Below are 19,179 nucleotides of genomic sequence, written 5' to 3' on the forward strand. Positions count from 1 at the left end.
GGTTTATATTAGTATGTACAGGCAACGTAATAGCACCCTGACAGAACTGGTAAATAATGTTGGCCCATAGAGAGCCACTGCAGATGCTCTTAAAATATGCATGTTCTTGCATTCTTGTTTTTCAGAGATGTTAAATCAACCATGGCTCTAGTCAATTACTGTAAAAGTGATATGATAGAATTGTTTTACTTTATTTGTTAGCTCCTTAAGACAACGGAAAAATATAAATTGGTGTTTGTCCCAAAAGAAGGCAAAGATAGTATAACTACTAGTTCCTGCTTAGAACTTTAGCAAAAACAGTATAGCTATTAGTTCTTGCTTACCACTTTAGCAAAGACTTTTCCATCAAGAGAACCCAGTTTCCCTGGATGTTCATGGCTAGTTATAAAAAAAAAAACCAAACCCAAATCAAACTAAAAAAAACCCAACTCTACTTCTCCATGTTTGAGTTTTGTCAGTTATTTTTGTACATATCTTGCATTTGAAAGAGACATTAAGTGCAACACAAGCCTAATTGAACAAAAAAATCCTCTCAATTTTCATAAATGCTGAGTGTCTTCAGTGCACTCTGTATGCTCAGCATTCTAAAATTTCAGTATAATAGTCCTAGTTTTATTGAACTAATTTTGGAAGATTTAGAACTATTTATCAGATTTTTTCAGACATACTGTCCAAAACATTAGTAATAACTTTTTTTAATATTTCTGAAAGATGAGTTCTAAAGCCAGGCAAAACTATTTCATACTGAGGAGAGAAAAACATGCTTTTTGATCAGCCATTTCATTTCAAAACTGCATTTTAATGAGTGTTGAAAAGGATCTTATTGAAGAACCAAGAGCAAAAAGAAAGGATTTGCTGAACTTTTTTAAATGGGGGACCTTGAGCATTTCATACCTATTTTTGTTAAAATACTCCTACATATAAAGGCTTTGCAGTAATACCCCTTTTATCTGTCCCTAAAAGAATACAGACATCTACATCTGTTCACCTTATCTTTTAAGAGTTAGAGCACAGGGATGGAAGATTTTTGGCAGGTGGCTTTCTGCCTGTTTTCTATGGGTTTTTTTCTTGATCTGCTACTACTGCTTATATAGAGACAATGTCTTTCTTTTCGAGCCTATATGTGGTACTATTATGTTGATGCAGATTGGCCACTATTTTATATTTTTTATATATATATATGTATGGATACATATGACTGTATATACTCTAGAAGTGCTTTGGAATGAATGGTAATGCGTGAAGGGAAGCGAATTTTTGCTTGACACTAAGGTTAACAAGAAAAGTCCTAAATTCTGAGGCTTATACGGCAGCAAAATGGCAAAATAAGTCCATCAATTAATTTCAGAGGAAAAGTTTCTGCTTCTTCCAGGTAATTCAAGTGAAGTGAGCCAGACTCTGGACCACCACTGCTTCTGATTTGTTCAATAAGTTAGAGGGAGCACCCTGATTTCTTCTTCTTCAGACAGGCTGAACGCTTGTACATTAACCATTTTTCCTTTTGTAACAAAGACCCTAAGAATGTTTAATGGATGTCTTCCAGTTAGACAACACATGACTGGTGAAGACAAAGCTGGGAGATAGCTTTATATATTCCTCCAACAAGTCTTCTCTCCTCCCTTTTTTCCAGCATCTTTACTGTGTCAGGAACGTTGTCCCTGTCCCACCTTCTCTTCCCTCTTATTTCTTGCTTTTTCTCAGCCATCCTTGGCATTCTGTTCTTGATCCTTCTTTCAGTCACCTACAGTGTCCTTTGCTCTCCCTTCTGCAGACTCCCAAGACCTCTCTCTAATTTCATTACCATCTTTCTTCCCCTACATCTTTCCTTCAGGGTTACTACATTTCTCTCCTTTGTTTCAGTGCTCTCTTCCCTTTTGTCTTCAATTAGCTTTTTATTGTGCATGAAGAAGAAATGAAAAGGCATTTCCTCCATCCCAATATTTTACTTCAGCAATGAAAAAGCCCACCAGTGAGCTTGCCCAGGTTGGGCTTTGTTTTCCATGACAGCATGAAACACCCTGGTAAAATGAGAAAGTGCCAGATACAGGGAGTCTACACAGTGAGTTACTAGTCTTGCACTTACAGATAATGGCTGTTTTTCTCCACACTGAGACATACTTCGCCATGATCTTGGCCTCTACTATATTAGGTACAGCTCTTTTAAGAAATCCATACCTTGACAACCCAACATTTAATGAGACTGAAATTACTCAACAACACTGTGTACACAAATGAAATTGTAGCTGGGCTATGTGTTAGTAATATTCCAGTTTCAGTGCAATTAGTGCCACTCAATATGTAGCGTAACTCAAGCATATAATTAAGTGACAACTCTGCGTGTTATAACTGTTTGCTGAAGATTTCTCTCCAGTTTGTTTGCAGGAGTGAGGCCCCTGAAAGAACCTTAGCATTACCTTCCTGAAGGGTAAAAGAAGACTAGCAGTTTTTGTTGTGACATCTATTGTATAAAGGTGCAACACCATCTAGGAAATGGCAAAGTCTAATTTGCTGCTGCCTTACTGATAAGGTTGTCATTTACCTCTGTGCAAAGTGGGCCCCAAAGTTATTGCTCTAAATAAGCAGTATTTATTCTTGCTTTCCACTAGTGTAACCAATTCCACAGAGTGCCAGCTCCTCCAGCCCTGCGTGTTTGTCTGCTGGCCCAAAAGGATTTAGCCAGGCAGCTGGGTTCCTTGGCAGTAGGTGCCCGATTCAGGAGCAGAGAGTGAAAGAGATGGGCATGCTGCTAATCTTTGGTGGCATAACAGCACTTCAGGGATGGGTACAAGGTGATCAAACTTTAAAGTGTTCTTGTTTTAGCCAAAGCCTCAACTGGCCATTGACCAGTCTCAGAATTAGGCAGTTCGGTGCACGGTGCCTTAAGGGGATAAGGCATGTTTTTTTAGCAACTTTTAAGAGAATGACAAAATTAATACAATTAGGGAATCTGAATTTTGATCTAGGTTCAGACATATGTAATAGTGAATGACCAACAGCAATTGGTGGCCGTTCGATTACAGGCATGTTTGATCCCAGTGTCAGTGCCTCAAGAATTAATTAGTTAATACTGACAAGTTTAGCAATATGAAGCTGTTAAAAAGAAAGAACAAAGATTGCTTTGACATTCTGATTCCCTTACCTTTTGTGGTGATGGCAATCAGACACACCAGGCTGGCAAAATATATATTTACATGAAGGTTTTATTCAGCCAGTGGTGCTAAACAAAGTCCCCATCAAGCAAAGCCAGTGGCTGCATGGTACAGCAGCTGTGCCCCACCCTTCTGTATCCCTTATATTTTTCACAAATGGCTTGCAATGTAAGCTGGATATGTTTCTTAAATTGTTTGCTTTAAATTGACTTCTGCATAATCAAATGCACCCTCTTACCATTTGTGTTTTCTCTATCAGCGAAACTTAAAAAATGAAAGTGCAGCTGTATGAATACATATGGCCTTGTTTAGCAGTTTTTGCTGGGTATATGGCTGATCTCAATTCCCTAGAAATCTTTCACTGACAAAGGTTTTTATTTGTGTGAACATATAATTTAAAAAATCACACTGACTTCTCCAATGTTTTCACATTTCACTGGGTTGCAGGTTTTAGCTGAGGAATGCTGTATTAGGAAAAGTGATTATGTGACAGAAAAGTACCAGAGAGATTGTGCATCTGTTGGACATGTATTTAGCATGGTTTATTACTAGCTACTGAGCCTTCAGCTATGTTAGGAAGTCACTGGTGCTATTCTGGCACTGCTCATCTCCAGAGCACTCTCCCTACCTAGTACGTTTAGTTAACTCTGGCAGTTCTGTTTCACAGAATATTTATATGTCATTATTCAGTTTAAAACTACTGTGATAAAATTACATAGACATGTGATAAAACTACATAGAAGTGTTTTGTTACACCAGAATCTTGCACATCTATAATTTACCAATCAGTTGCTTAATCCCTTGAAGGGATTCTTTCAGTTGGCCTTCTGACCCCCCAGATTCTCTCTCTAGGTCACTGAGGAATGTACTTACCTCAAGTAGCTGGTGTTTTCTTCAGCTTTTTCTGCTGGGACTGTATCTTTGTCCTTGTATTCAAAGACAGCACATGTACATGCCACAGAATCAAACCAAAGAACAATTCGGAGGGTGTTGTAAATTAAACCAAACGTAAAAAAATAGAATCTGTTATTGAAAAAAAATATTATATCATTTGGTTAAAAAGGGTGTTTGAGATACTCAGACCTACAGAAAAGTAAAATACTTTCATGACTAGGAGAAGAATATATACATATTTTCTGAAATTCAGAACCAGGAATGGTACTTCAAAAGCATATATGCATGCAAAAAGTCCTTCTCCTTTCTTCCCTTCCCTGTTAGACTTGATGTAATGCCTCTTTCCAGCAAAATACCTGCAAATGACGCTTAAATTTTTGTTTGTTACTACATCAAATTATTTCACTGGTTTGTGTCAAGTTAAAGTGCATACTGAAATACATGGGCTCATAAGTTCTTTGTGACTCTGCCCTTGCACTTGTTTGTAAAAGAGCTAAATAGACCGCATAAGACAAAGAAGAACAAGTTCCACCTGAGTGAAAGGCAGTATGTGTCTTGGGTTGGAGCAGGAGTGTGTGTGGAGGGGTTGAGGGGGAAAGTGTCTGGGGAGAGTATTAATTTTTCTGTTTATCCTGTTGAGTTTAGCTTTTCTAACCTGTTTTGTTAAGGGGATACAGGCTCAGAATTCTAAATAGGAAGGAAGAAGTACATTTTGAGGAGCTAAGCATGGCATGTTTCAAGTCAGACTTTCAAAGGAATCTACACCAGGCAGATAAATTTGGATGCTCGTGTTTCCAACCACCTGCCTGCAAGTGTATACAAAGCTGTTAGAAGGTGACTATGCAAATACCTCTCTGTGCTTAGGTTTCTTACAGTAGATGGATCCCTCATATGCAAACTCACCACCCGTGGTTGGCACAGTCTTCTTCCTGAACAAGAAAAGATCAAACCTGAGTCTGCCAGGCAGTAGGATTTAATGGGATCAAGAGTCATGCTGAATTAGGCATTATTAGAATTTTTTTTTTCTTATAACAAACTTAATTCTCTTAAAATCATTGTTTTTTAGAAATATCATGCACTGGGTAAGATAAAAGTGCCTGTGACCTGAGTCACTGATTCTTACTGGATTTTTGGAAAGCCAGAAGCTCCTCACTTCTTGTAAGCCCTATGAGGAGTCTATTAGGAAAGGTTCAGAGTAAACAGGATTATAGCATGCCAGTCTGTACCACTACTGATGAGATGAAATGGAGTTCAGTTAAAGTGCCAACACCCACCATTTTAATTTATGTATTCATTTGCTTTTTTTTTTGGACAGAAGGATAAAGATTTCCGTGGAAACAAATTACAGCCTTCAGCATTGGCAGGAGTTCATTTCAAACACATTTCCTGATCACTCTGATTTGGCAGGTGCTTTTATGGGACTTACCATCCTGGGAGCATAAACCTCTCATTGCTGGCAAAATATTTTCCCCACCCCAGCATAAGATTAGCTTTGTCTTGAAAACCCTTTCTGTCCGGCGGGTTTGAAGGACATGGCTAAGGCATTTATTGGGGTAAATATTTGGCACATCCCCATATCTGTCTTTTAACTAGTCAGAGTGACTTTGCAGCTAAAACCTAAAACTACCTCAACTCTAGGTGCATTTCATACCAAAAGAGAAATCTGTGATCAGAAAGGGTGAAGCCATAGCAAAGTCAGCTTCAAATAAATGGCAAGAGGAACTGCTTGGCAAAGGTGCTGATTTGGAACTAAATAGAAATATTATTGTCTGAAAGCCAGACACTGCCTACCTGTTCCTGGGAGCTTATGCAGTGAGAGAGGGCAGAGAAGCTCCTTCACCTGCAGCAATGCTGGCTGATGCAGGAGTTATCCCACCCAGCACAGCTCTGCTTCTGCTTCCTCATCCCTCCTCAGAGATGACCCTGTTAATTCCAACTGACACCAATAGTCTGATGGTTATTTTCTGTGTGGTGTAAGGGAGCTTCCTGTGCTTGTGCTTTTAGAGCTTGGCCATCCCTCTTTTCTTAGAAAGTCTCGTCTGCTTGAGCCAAGAGGCAACTTAGCCACAGGACACCTTAGTGTGCTTTCTCTCTTCCCTTAAAAATTAGTATTTATTACTTGATTGATTTTAGTTGAGCTTCCGTTTTCTGTCTGAAAAATGCTTACAACTTCCCTCCTGACAAGAGATTACAAAACTCACTTCGGATGTGGTGCTACGCTTAACAGCTGGGGAGCCCACGTGAGCCCACTTCAAGCTGCAGAAACCCAGCCTTTATACCAAGCAACAAGGTATGCCCTGATCCATACAGGGCTGGCAACACAGAAGACCGCCTAAGATTGAGTTTGTGGCTGTCTGCAATTCCTTTTCTTCTGTTGCATGTAGACTCAGACCAGCCATTGACCAGAGTAACCTGTTAATCCCTTGTATGTATCCCTTTATCCCTCTCTGGCATGATTCCACAGGGTCAGTGATTGTATTTAGCATTGATTTCAATTAGTTTAACAGGCCTTCAAAAAGGACATAAATCTGAATCCAGCACACCAGGAAATCATCATTATTGTGTTAGATTGGCAGAATAGGCTGTACTTTTTAATTTGCAAATGTACAAGCTTGCCGGTCTCCATCACAGCCATGCACTTAAAATCTGGAATATTCAGAATACATGATAGGATATAGATCTGGAAACTAACAATTATGTGATTTTTTTTCACACTTATCTTTTGCTTGGGTCTTACACTTATCTATGCCTTCAAAGCCCCTAAGAACGGTGCATTGACTATATTGAATTTCTGCTTTGAGAAACTTAGGTGCAGTCAGCTTGGGTAAAGATTATGCATAACATTGGGTGTTTAGGAAGACTTGTCTTCTTTAATGGTATAATATGAAAAAAATGTTCTAGTGCATTTAGATGTAAGCTAGCTTGTAGCTAACAAATTTGATTAAGCAATGAAATCAGTTTTCTTTGCACATCTTGACAACAACTGACAAAGTGAGCATATAAAGCATTTCTCTCAAGTCTGTAAGCTGAGAAATGTCTTAGGAAAGCAAGCATCTGAAATATACCCTAAAATGTCTGACAGTATACTCTCTAGAATTTCTGCCTAAATGAATGACTAAGATGCTTGAGAGAACACTCAGCGTTTTAATAATCCTTTACCGGGAATAGGTACCTATTCTGTCAGCTCTGATGGTTTCTCAAGTGAAAAATTCTCTATCTATACCTTTTACATGTTCCTTCACAATGTCTAAAGTTAAAAAAATATTCTTGAGAAAAACTGGTGCCATGTGTGCACCTAAGGAACAGTGAGCAATCATTACATCCACTGTTTTTCACAATCTACAGACTGCAAAATAGTAAATTGTGGAAATATTTTTCTTTTTCTTTCCTGGTAGATGTCCGTAGAAGAACAATTTATGAGTACCACAGGGTGGAGCTACAGATGTCAAAGATTACCAATCTCTCAGCTGTTGAAATGATACCTCTTCCAAGTAAGTAAAACATAACACAGGCAGGAACCAGATCTGGGAAGGACCCCCCACCTAGCAACACACAGGCAATTTTAAATATTTTGTTTTATCTGTGGACTTGAAATCATGGACAGATTCATTTATCCTCTGTCAGATTTTTTCCCCCATGGATGATGTGTTATCCAGTGCATCCTCATGTATCTCAAGTTACTTTATAGGTATATAGCTCCCAGTAGGTTTTGAATGAAATCTGTGCCAAATCATTTTTTCAGAAGAATGATTATATTTCCTTTAAATTTGTTTCCTCAAGAAAAAAAGAACAGTTTTCATGCTTACAAGGCAAACACAAATTCTTCTGTGTACTGTGCATCACATTCCAAGGGAATATCACCAAACACATTTTGCAGTTCATTTGCCTCTTTTGTCCAAGGTAAAACTACATTGTTTAGAAACCTCTGTGTTTAAACTGCCAGCTGTACTATTGTGAAAAAATGGAAACAGCTATTTTTCTTTTTTCTAATCCAATTATAGTTCTTGCATGCTTTCTTGCCAGTCTTATTATCTGCATTATGTCTGAATGTTAGCAACACCAAGGAACACTGGAGCGAGGGAAGAAAGAGATTTAAGGAAATACTTAATATTAAGCAAAAAAATAAAAATTTAGCAATGAAACTGAATGAACAGATGTGGAAGTGGGAATATATTTACAAATGGAATACAAATGGAGTCCTACAGATAAAATGTACTTCTGTGCTTAGGGTTGTGCAATGCATTGTAATAGGCTGGTTTTAGTGTCTTACTTTGGATATGCATGAACCTGTTGAGTCCCTAAATATGTATTATCAGAAGATGTATCCTTTTTTGCTTTTTATGAGAATTATTTGTGAGACTAATGTAATAATTTCTGTTTGTTTATCTATATCTCAGCTTGTCTCCAGTTTGCCAGCTGTGGTCCCTGTGTCACTGCCCAGATTGGTTTCAACTGCAGCTGGTGCAGTAAACTCCAAAGGTAAAGAAACGGATTTTTCTATTTTTTGCATGGGTATGCAGCTGTGCTCAAAGGACATCCAAAAACATTGCCTATAGGTTATTCAACACTAGGGGTTGTTATATTTAGGTCTTATATGCATGCATTCACATGAACATACACCTCAATTGTGATCACTAGCAACACATCATTGTCCCATTTCACTTCAGTAAAGAAATTGGGCAAGAATGGTCAAAACCGTTGGTTTGGGGCTTTAGCCCTTGTTCCTATTTCCTTAACCCCACTTGAAAATCCTTTCAAAGGAGAGCAAGAAGTAGAAATCATAATAAAATTCATATTTTCTCCCTGTATCCCTGGTTTCATCAAAAATAATTTAACCACATGGAGGTGCAGGGTGGTAATGTAACTATAAAGACATCCTTGTTCTCTTAACAGTAGGGAGACTGACACATCCAAAGACACAGTCTTTTCTTTTTTAACCCCTCATTATACTTAGCAGCTACTTTGGGTCTCCTCAGCCTCTCACTGTCACACTGATGAGGACAGTCAAGTCAGTAGCAGGAGTGATTTGGACCCTGTGGAGCAGCTGGAGCACAGACAGCAAAACAGAAACTCTGCAGCTGTAGCTTTTCTAAAAAGTTCTTCAGTTGCTGACCTTCATAGCAAGAATTTATTTAACACCAGTTCTCTGACACAAAATGCAGTATCATACTGGATATTTGTTATTGTGTTGTTCAACCCTAGTGGTTCGGTTCAGAAAAGTTACGTATAAAATGGATGCATAATGAAAGGAAAAAATGCTATCTGCAGTCTAAAACAGTGTAATGATTTTACACCATTCTGAAGAACTGATAAACTGTTGATGAACATGGTACAGTATTAGGAACTTTAGGTCAACTTTATTATGTTTTCTTAAGCTTCTACTCCTTTAGTAAGTCATTTGAGAAGTCACTTCGTTGTCAGTTTCTTTTGCAAAAAACTCTTGAGTAGAATTACAGCTAAATTAAATGATTTCACAGAAAACATATCAAACATCTTAAAGAATAAGGTTACTTATAGAAAATTGTTCCAAGCAAACATGAAGAGATCTTGCTTGCTTTAGCCAATTTCTTACTTTTGAGTATTGCTTGATTCTCCTTCCATTAATAAATGTTGTAGCACTGAGTTTCTGTTGGCTTTGGTTTGAGCAAGGTCTGTAGCTTTGTGGCCAGCGTTCTCATTTCTGTTTGGATAAACTCAATTATATGGTAAAGTTCCAATCTCTTATGAAGAACAGGCAAACCTTGAGATCCTTTGTGTTTTTCTGTAGTTTCTGAAGAACTGAGTTTCCTGAGTTCTGGAATTGCTGGAAAATCTGTTTTGCTCACTAAGGCACAAAATCACTGTGGAGATCTACAAGAATGTTATCCTTCACCTTTAGCAGGAAGCAACACCAGGCACTTAGTCAAACTGTGTTACCTTCCACATATTTAGGTGAATTTGTGGCTGCCCCTTCACAACTGGCAAGGTGTAATTTACTGCTGAATGATACACAGTCTCAACACACCTATTTCTGTTAAATTAAATTTTGCATGAAAAAAATCTTGCTTTTCATTTTGCCTGTGAAGATCACACTGCAATTAAAGATGAACCTACTGTGAGGCAGTCCTGCACTGTTCCCCAAAAAACAGCTGGCTCCATGCTGCAGCACAGTTGTGCCTTTAACAAGCTGCAGCAGATAGATTGAACAGTTTTATTGCTGTTAATTAGTCCATTACTGACAGTAGTGAGACTGTCATATCATGCAGGCTGTGTTTGGACATTGTTTGACTAGCAGCAAAAGCAGAAACTGGAGTCAATGTCTTAAAAAAAAGGATGGAACCAGAAAAGCAAACTAAGATTATGCCTCTACATGGGAATCTCAGTAGTTTAAAAACAGTCATACCATCCAATTTTCATCTATAAAGATAAGTGCTGTTCAGCCAGGTTTAAGCAAATGGAGAATTGTGTGTAGAATCATAATATAGTTCAGAATGGAAGGATTCACTAGAGGTCATCTAGTATAACCTTCCACTCAAAGCATGGCCAGCTGTGAGATCAGACCAGTTTGGTCATGACTTTGTTCAGCTGGGTCTTGAAAACCTCTGAGGCTATGGTTCAGTCTTCTGAACATCTTAATCTTATACTAGATTTTACACCTTATTTTTTAAATTGTTACTTCCTCCTGAAACATGGCTTTGGTGACAACATCTGTCTCAGGCCCCGTTGCCTTTCTTGGCCACTGTCCTCCAGCTTCTGAAATGAGCAGCTTATTTCAACTAATTCAGTTCTACAGAGAAACAGATCTGAAATAATAAGATACATATTTTGTGAAAAGAGGCAACTTGGTTTCCAACATGTGAAGACTAAGCATTTATTCAGTTAGGGTACATTACACTGCAGGATCATTGTGATCAGGATTCATTCCTGCCTCAGCTTTGACAATTTTCTGCTCCCTACCAGTTCTGGATACTCTCACCTGCCTTCTAGTCAAGTGCCTCTCTTATTTACCTTCTGTTCCTCAGCATGTTTATTCATTTTAGGGAGATACAAAAAAAAAAGCCTTATTCCATTCTCAATGGAGATGTCTGGATCACAGAAGAGTACTCAGAATCTTTTACTTCAGTACTACACTGTGGTTTTGCTCCCCTCAAAAACAAATTCACTGTTAAAATGTTATTTTTGCATGTGATAAAGAAGCACTTGCTCAACAAGAAAACCTCACTGTCCTGGTTAAAAATCATAATGGATGGAAAGTTGTGAGTTCTTTCATCATAGTGCTCTGGCTTTTTCTGTGTGTTGTTGCTCTTCAGTCACCAGCCTTGTAAATCAACCTAGACTTTTCTCTCCTGTCGTGATATACGTTGCTCTGCTGCAGCAGAATAAAATCTGCTTGGAAAAATAAGGGCAAAGCATTACATGGAGTATTCAAGTAGACATTTCAGAAGTGCCTAGAGTGCAAAGAAAATTAATATTTACAGTCCACTTTCAAATGACTGCTCACAGGGGTTTTTGAAGGAAGCAGAAGCAGGTTCTTAGGAGTAATGCCTGAGTAGTGCTTCTGTGTTGCAAAGCTGACTGAACGCACTGGTCCAGGAGGTGAGAAACCAAAAGCTGTCTCTCTTGGCTGTAGGCAAAGCCCAGGGTGGGGAAAGCAATTAGCCTTTGGTGCAAAAGCCTGAAGAAGGCTTTGAACTTAATAGTGACATGTAGCGTTCGCCGCATATCAAGGTGCCGCGATTAGATCACTGGTCGGCCCGGACCAGGGAAAGAGGCAGAGAGCACACACAGTGTGAGCGCCAACTTCCGCCTTTTATTGTGCAGTCAATTCCTTTTATACTAACAAGGGTAGGTGGGATTACAGACACATCATAAGGCTGCGACTAACCCTCTAACTTTCCGTGACATCGCGAGATCTTCCGAATGCCGAACCCTACAGTGACAGATTTGCATTGTGGCAATAACCTACTGACTGATCTAGTGCTCTGATTTCTGCAGAGCGAAAATGCCTGTTTGCTAGTGAGGAGACTGTTAGGGAGCAATGAGGGTCAGATATGGCTGTAAGAGACAGTGATGTTCCTCCTGTGGAGCCACAGTAGCACTTTGATACTCTGAAGTAAGATGTCCCAGAGCAAACAGACTTCCATGTGCGTAATAAGCAAACATGTATCCAGGGGGGAAACAAAACTCTATACCAATTCTACAACCCTTTTTTCTCAACAAGTTATGACCCCATTTAGCCACAACAACATTACTACCAAGAACAGTATCTTATATATATTTTTTTTTCCTTGCATAAAATTTAAACCGTATATTGAATCATTCACACAACAAAGTACAGTTGTTGGAAAAATAGAAAGTTTGTATAAAACCTATAACTATACAAGGAAAATTGACCAGCAGAGCCATTGCAGAATAACTGCACTCCCCCATGTGGACAATCTGTGTTGGAATAAAAATAACTTATTCTACAACAGTGCATTGTTTCCCACCTGTAACTCCAGCCCAGCTGCTGTGTAAACTCTGCAGTCTTTGGAGAGGCAGGTTCTTCTTGTAGGTGTTCAGAGCAAAATCCTCTATTCCTGTCACTTTCTACAAGCTTAAATCAGTTTCCAATTTCATAAGGGATCATCAAACTATCTGCTCTGAAATCCAGTATGACGTATGTCATGCAGTTTCATCATGACTAAGTGAAGGCACATCATTTTCTTTTGACTTCAGCAGACGGGGGATCCCCCTAGGAGCTAATTTTATTTTTAACTAAATATGTTTCATAATTGTCCCACAAGTAAAGTAAAACCGTTCCATAAGTAAAAGAGACTAACTACAAATAAGTAAGCTAAGATGGTATCGTAGCTTTCTGTTACACAAGGATCTATGTCTATAAAATGCCAGAAACACTTAGCATCTGTCTCATAGCAGTCACCTGTGGCTGAAACTTGGATTATTTGCTCTTCATTATCTCTGACTTCCTAGCATGTAAAAACTGGGAGAATTCATTAATGTTGGGCGTGTTTATATCATCTTTTCATGCTTCTGAAAATGTTTATATACTCTAGGCACTTGGTATACCCTGCATGTTAGAGATGTCATTTTCTAGGAAAGTTTTTGGAAACTTTAAGGCAACTTTGCTGTTACTTTATAGGTTCACTTTCTACAACTTGCTTGCATTACTGGAATAGTAAGTTTCCTTGGAAATATTTGAAGTAATTGCCCAAGAAATAAATTGTATTTATGAACTTTAAAAGAGTTGGCACTGAAATAGAATGGAAGTATAATGCTTAAATGATCAAGGAATTTTTAAAAGCCATCTTTATACAACGTTTTGAAAAGATTTATGTCCAGATTCTGTAGATATTGATGGGTGTGTTTAGATGAACTTCAGGAAAGTCTCAGATTTCAGCAGTGAAGTGATACTGCTATTTTAGTGAGTTCAGAAATAAGCAGACAAAGAGCACAGTCTTGCAATCTGTGCATGCTGGAGACTCAGGTTTGAATTTGTCTCATGTTTCACTTCATTAACACAGGATAAAAGCATCTCCCAATCCTTGCAACATCCATCAGGCTTAGCATGGTACTATTATCCCAGCACTGGAGATGGGGAACTGGAGTACTGAAGGACTAAGGGCAAGAGTTGCAAACAGTTTAGATGATAGTTTTATTCAGCTGTCACTGTTGGTATCTATATTCAATTTTAAATCCTCAAAGCTGGCTGCCTTATGCCAAGGGCACCCGAAAGCCTAACGGCTACATTCACAAAGGTGTTTTGCTGGCTGACTCTCTTAGGTTTTCAAGGGAACTTATGCAGAATAGGAGAGCAGTATTAAAAGTACCTTTTCACAAACTCTGCACTTAAGTATCTAAGACCAAAAAGGTCTCTAGGACTCAAACACGTTAAGGAAATACCTGCAGCTGACTGAGTCTAAGCAGGGCTCAGCAGTGAAGTCTCTGAGGCCCATGAAGCTCCTCTACTCATTATGTGTGACACTGCCCTTTACACAAGGAGGCTCACAATAATCAGAGAATCCCCTGAGGCACAGCAGGTAAGTGAATGTGAGTCCTCTGAACACAAGTCACCCCTGAAGGGTAGCCCATTAGATGTTGAGGTGCTTAAGCCTGAGCACTGAAACTCATAGTCCCTTGCATGGCAGCAACTCAGAGCAGCTCCACTACCCTCTGGCAGTGGCTGCCTAGAGACTCGGGGCCAGCTCCTGCCACTGCTGTTCAGGCAGCCCTGCTGGGGGCTTTCCTGGGTCTGCAAGGGAAGAGAGATTCAGCTTTGGGAGTCCCTGTTCACAAAAAGATCATGCTCATGTTACATGCTTAAATGCACTTTTACCTTAAGAGTCTCTGCTTTCCAGGCTATGCATTGAATAATCTGGTTTGAAATCATACTAGTTTATGACATTGACCCATGGAGTGCAAACCCCCAGTTTGAAAAGTGCCCTGCAACAGGCTGCACAAATTCCTGTGCTGGACTTTCTGTGTGTAGTGGTGAGCCAGGACACTTCATGCACTCTAGGAAGGGTTATTCTGTCCATGTGCGTGTGCACAGCTCCCAATGCTTCTTGTACTCTTAAAACAATCCTGAGCTAAGAAGGTGAAAGAATCCCATTTGTGATACTGTTGTGGTTTAACCCCAGCTAGCAACTAAGCACCACGCAGCCGCTCACTCACTCCCCTCCCCCCCAGTGGAATGGGGGAGAAGATCAGGAAAAGAAGCAAAACCCGTGGGTTGAGATAAGAACAGTTTAATAGAACAGAAAGGAAGAAACTAATAATGATGATGATAACACTAATAAAATGACAACAGCAATAATGAAAGGATTGGAACATACAAATGATGTGCAGTGCAATTGCTCACCACCCGCCGACCGACACCCAGCCAGTCCCCGAGCAGCGATCCCCCGCCCCCACTTCCCAGTTCCTATACTAGATGGGACGTGCCATGGTATGGAATACACTGTTGGCCAGTTTGGGTCAGGTGCCCTGGCTGTGTCCTGTGCCAACTTCTTGTGCCCCTCCAGCCTTCTCACTGGCTGGGCTTGAGAAGCTGAAAAATCCTTGACTTTAGACTAAACACTACTTAGCAACAACTGAAAACATCAGTGTTATCAACATTCTTCAGATACTGAACTCAAAACATAGCACTGTACCAGCTACTAGGAAGACAATTAACTCTATCCCAGCTGAAACCAGGACAGATACATTTCACTTCAGTGCTTTATCTGGTATGCTAGCAACAGCACTAGCTGTGTAAATGAAAAGGTTATGGCTCATTTTTATGGAATCTGTTCTGACCGAAGTGAAAAATCAGAAATGTGTCTGGGAATAGTAGCAATAATGCAACTGAGGTCTTGATACTTCTAATCTTTTATTATGATAATCACTGTTCCCATCTAAACAGGTAATAAGGAAACAAGTTGTTTTGCATTCCATGCTGATTAGCTGGAAAGCGGGGAAGTGAAAATCTTTAGGCACTTGCAGCTCTCAAGAAAACATTTTACAGTTGAAATATGAAGTGACAGTTTTCCACAGTGCCCTCATGGTAATTGAGATAAAAAATTGTTGCCTATTATTTGTCTTCTGAAATTCTCGGCAAGCTTGAAATGTCTTGTTTGTTTATTCTTCCTTTGGAAAGAAATTGGAAATATGGAAATATGAAAGGAATTGGAAATAAGTTTAGTTAACTTTCAAATCTGAGTTTATGTCTGGAAATCTTTAATATCAGGAAGAGGAAAAGGGTTAGGTTTTTTGTTTGTTTGTTGTTCTGTATGTTCCACCTGACAAGACCTATTTTTATAAAACTGTGTTGAATCAAATACTGCAGTATAAGTAAGTCTTATGTAATCTAAAATATTTATTGGCTGAGCAAAGCACCACCCATACAGAATTACAAAAAAAGCACAAAAATGATTATCATACTATCTGACTACATAAACCCCCTGATTTACCAAAGAAAATAATTAAATTCAAATGAGAAACACAGGGTCTTTCTCCACACATAGCTTACTGTTTGGTATCTACTTTTCCCTCATCTTTTATTTGATAGCTGACACTATGACGAAGGTTGTAGATTGCATTACAGAGCAGGGAAAGGCAACAGATGAGATCAGGACCAAAGATACTCATCACCTGAGAGTGCAGATACATTAGCTTATTTGTGCAGCGAACATGTAGTGAACACCTCCTGTTGTGACATGCTTTGGTCTAAGCCCTTCAGTTTATTTTACCAAATTGATGAAGTTCTTAAAAAAAATTAATAAAAATCTTGAAATCTAGAAGTTTTTAATGCAGTTATAAATACACTCCTCAAAAGCTCTGGAAGTTCTTGTGCAAAGAAATTACAAAGAAGGCACAGAACTGAAGTTACTGTTGGTTTGATGGGTGAGGTAACAAGCTTGGGCGTTGCAGTGCAAGGTGGCAAAACACTTAGTACAGTGCAAGAAAGGAAGTTTTATCTTGAGAGCCTGAAAATATTTTTATCCCTGTCCCTATATTCATAAACAGCCATCTATAGAGCTCAATTTTTATTCATAGAATCACAGAATCATAGAATAGTTTGGGTTGGAAGGTACCTTTAATTGTCATCTAGTCCAACCCCCCCTGCAATGAGCAGGGACATCTTCAACTAGATCAGGTTGCTCAGAGCCCTGTCCAGCCTGACCTTGAATGTTTCCAGGGTTGGGGCATCTACCATCTCTCTGGGCAACCTGTGCCAGTGTTTCACCACCGTCATTGTAAAAAATTTCTTCCTTATATCTAGTCTAAATCTACCCTCTTTTAGTTTAAAACCATTACCCCTTGTCCTGTTGCAACAGGCTCTGCTAAAATGTTGGTCCCTATCTTTCTTATAAGCCCCCTTTAAGTGCTGAAAGGCCACAATAAGGTCTCCCGGAGCTTTCTCTTCTCCAGACTGAACTCCACCTCTCTCAGCCTTTCCACATAGGAGAGGTGTTCCATCCCTCTGCTCATTTTTGTGGCCCTTCTCTGGACCTGCTCCAACAGGTCCGTGTCCTTCCTGTGCTGAGGACCCCAGAACTGGATGCAGTACTCCAGGTGAGGTCTCACAAGAGCAGAGCAGAGGGGCAGAATCATGTCCCTCAACGGGCTGGCCACACTTCTTTAATGCAGCCCAGAATATGGTTGGCTTTCTGGGCTGCAAGCACATGTTGCTGGCTCATGTCCAATTTTTCATCCACCAGTATCCCCAAGTCTTTTCTTCAGGGCTGTTCTCAATCAATTAATCCCCCAGTTTGTTCTGATAGTGGTGATTACCCTGACCCAGGTGCAAGACCTTGCACTTGGCCTTGTTGAACCTCATGAAGTTCACATGACCCCACTTCTCAAGCTTGTCCAGGTCCCTCTGGATGGCATCCCATCCCTCAGGCATGTCAACCACACCACTCAGCTTGGTGTCATCTGCAAACTTGCTGAGTGTGCACTCAATCTCACTATGTCATTGATGAAGATCTTAAACAGTGCTGGTCCCAGTATGGACCCCTGAGGGACACCATTGGTCACCGATCTCCATCTGGACATTTAGCCGTTGACCATTACCATGTGGATGCAACCATCCAACCAATTCCTCAGCCACCGGACAGTCCACCATCAAATCTGCATCTCTCCAATTTAGAGAGAAGGATGTTGTGAGGGACAGTGTCAAAGGCCTTACAGAAGTCCAGGTAGATGACATCCATAGCTCTTCCCTTGTCCACTGATGCAGTCACTCCATCATAGAAGGCCACTAGGTTGGTTCAAATGCTCACTTTTAAATAATTCCTGGGTTTAACTATTTGAGGGTTTAATTTTCCTTGTTTGTTTGCTTCAGGGATATTACATATTTCAATTCCAAACTAAAAGATGGGAGGAAGACTTGTTGATTTATACTCAGGCTGTTTTTATCCCAACACTGTTTAACTGAGTACTGTGCTGTTATTACAAAATTGGCCACAGTATCTAAGCCATTGAATTACAAAATTAAAAAAATGAGGTATTTGTATGGTTTAAACAAACCACCAGAGGGAGCATATATAATCCAATCAGTGTAATAGATTCATATACAAATGACAAGGAAAATCTCATTTTAAATGCTTTAGAAGGGCTAGAGGTTTAAAATATAGTGTATTCTGTAAGAGGTATTCTGTTCTATCAATGTGTATAACTTCATGAATTTGCTGATCATACTGCTGCTTCAGGCACAGAGAAAGAAATGTGCCAGATTCTGCCTGTCTATAGAAGTTGTGTGCCACTACAGCAGTTCTTTATGCTGGAGTGGTTTTATATGAAAACATGGCAGAGTCCTAACACCTGGGTCTTAACAAGTAGATTGTTGAATTAGGTCAAATTTAGCCTGTGATAAATGAAAAGTAATGTCAGTACTATTTTTCTAACTCGTATACTGTTTCTTTGCCAATTATGAAGTGATAATATCGAAAATCTAAGAAGTAGAAATTCTGGCCCTTTGTCAGAGTTTGCTCTGATTAAAATGCAACACATTTTCCTTCTGTTTTAAAAGTTGTGTTGAGACAGCAATTGGTCTTTTTAATAAGTGCAACAAATGTATCAAGAATGAATGTGTAAATTTGTCAGCCCTAATACATCACTGACAAGAATGATACGATAACTAGATCTATACTTTATTGAGCAGAGAATTGCTCCACACCCAACTTCTTCAAATCTTTTCCAAGCTGCTTGCTCTTAATTTGACAAGCTAATTTGAACGCATGAACTGCAAGAAACTGTTAGCAAATTAGCATTCAATAATTGAGAATTTTGTATGCATGGCAAGTCTGATGGGAGTAAAGCAAGAAAAGGAAGTGGCACAGAAGTGCTTAATGAACAAAGCATTTTCTCAAACCAGAGTGAGCCCAGTGATGGTATTGTTTGATGAAAGAAGCCTCGCAAGATCATAGTAATAGATATTCTCAAGTGGGATGGCAGTTCTGTTTAGAAGACAGTGTAAGCTTCAGTAGCCTGAAGGTCCATTTAAAAATACATAACAGTAAAGATGTACATATCAGTAAAATGTACCTAATGGTACATTTAAAAGCACTGTTATGGAACTTAGATGATCCTGATCTATTAACCTGTTTTTATTGAAATTTAGCCTGCAGCCAGATGAACTAACTTTTTGCTGAGATTGATACATGGAAAAATA

At 39.3% G+C, this 19,179-nt stretch overlaps 1 protein-coding gene across 1 annotated transcript in view; it reads left to right on the forward strand.

Moving 5' to 3' along the window:
- The window catches only part of PLXDC2 (plexin domain containing 2), a 280,684-nt gene that overhangs the window by 213,858 nt on the left and 47,647 nt on the right, over positions 1 to 19,179 (forward strand). The window contains exons 8-9 of the mRNA XM_069776624.1: positions 7,439 to 7,534; positions 8,441 to 8,522. Of these exons, the coding sequence (XP_069632725.1) occupies positions 7,439 to 7,534; positions 8,441 to 8,522 (178 nt within the window). The remainder of the gene's footprint in view (positions 1 to 7,438; positions 7,535 to 8,440; positions 8,523 to 19,179) is intronic.

This window comes from Haliaeetus albicilla, chromosome 2 (assembly GCF_947461875.1).
Source record: "Haliaeetus albicilla chromosome 2, bHalAlb1.1, whole genome shotgun sequence".
Taxonomy (NCBI): Eukaryota; Metazoa; Chordata; class Aves; order Accipitriformes; family Accipitridae; genus Haliaeetus; species Haliaeetus albicilla.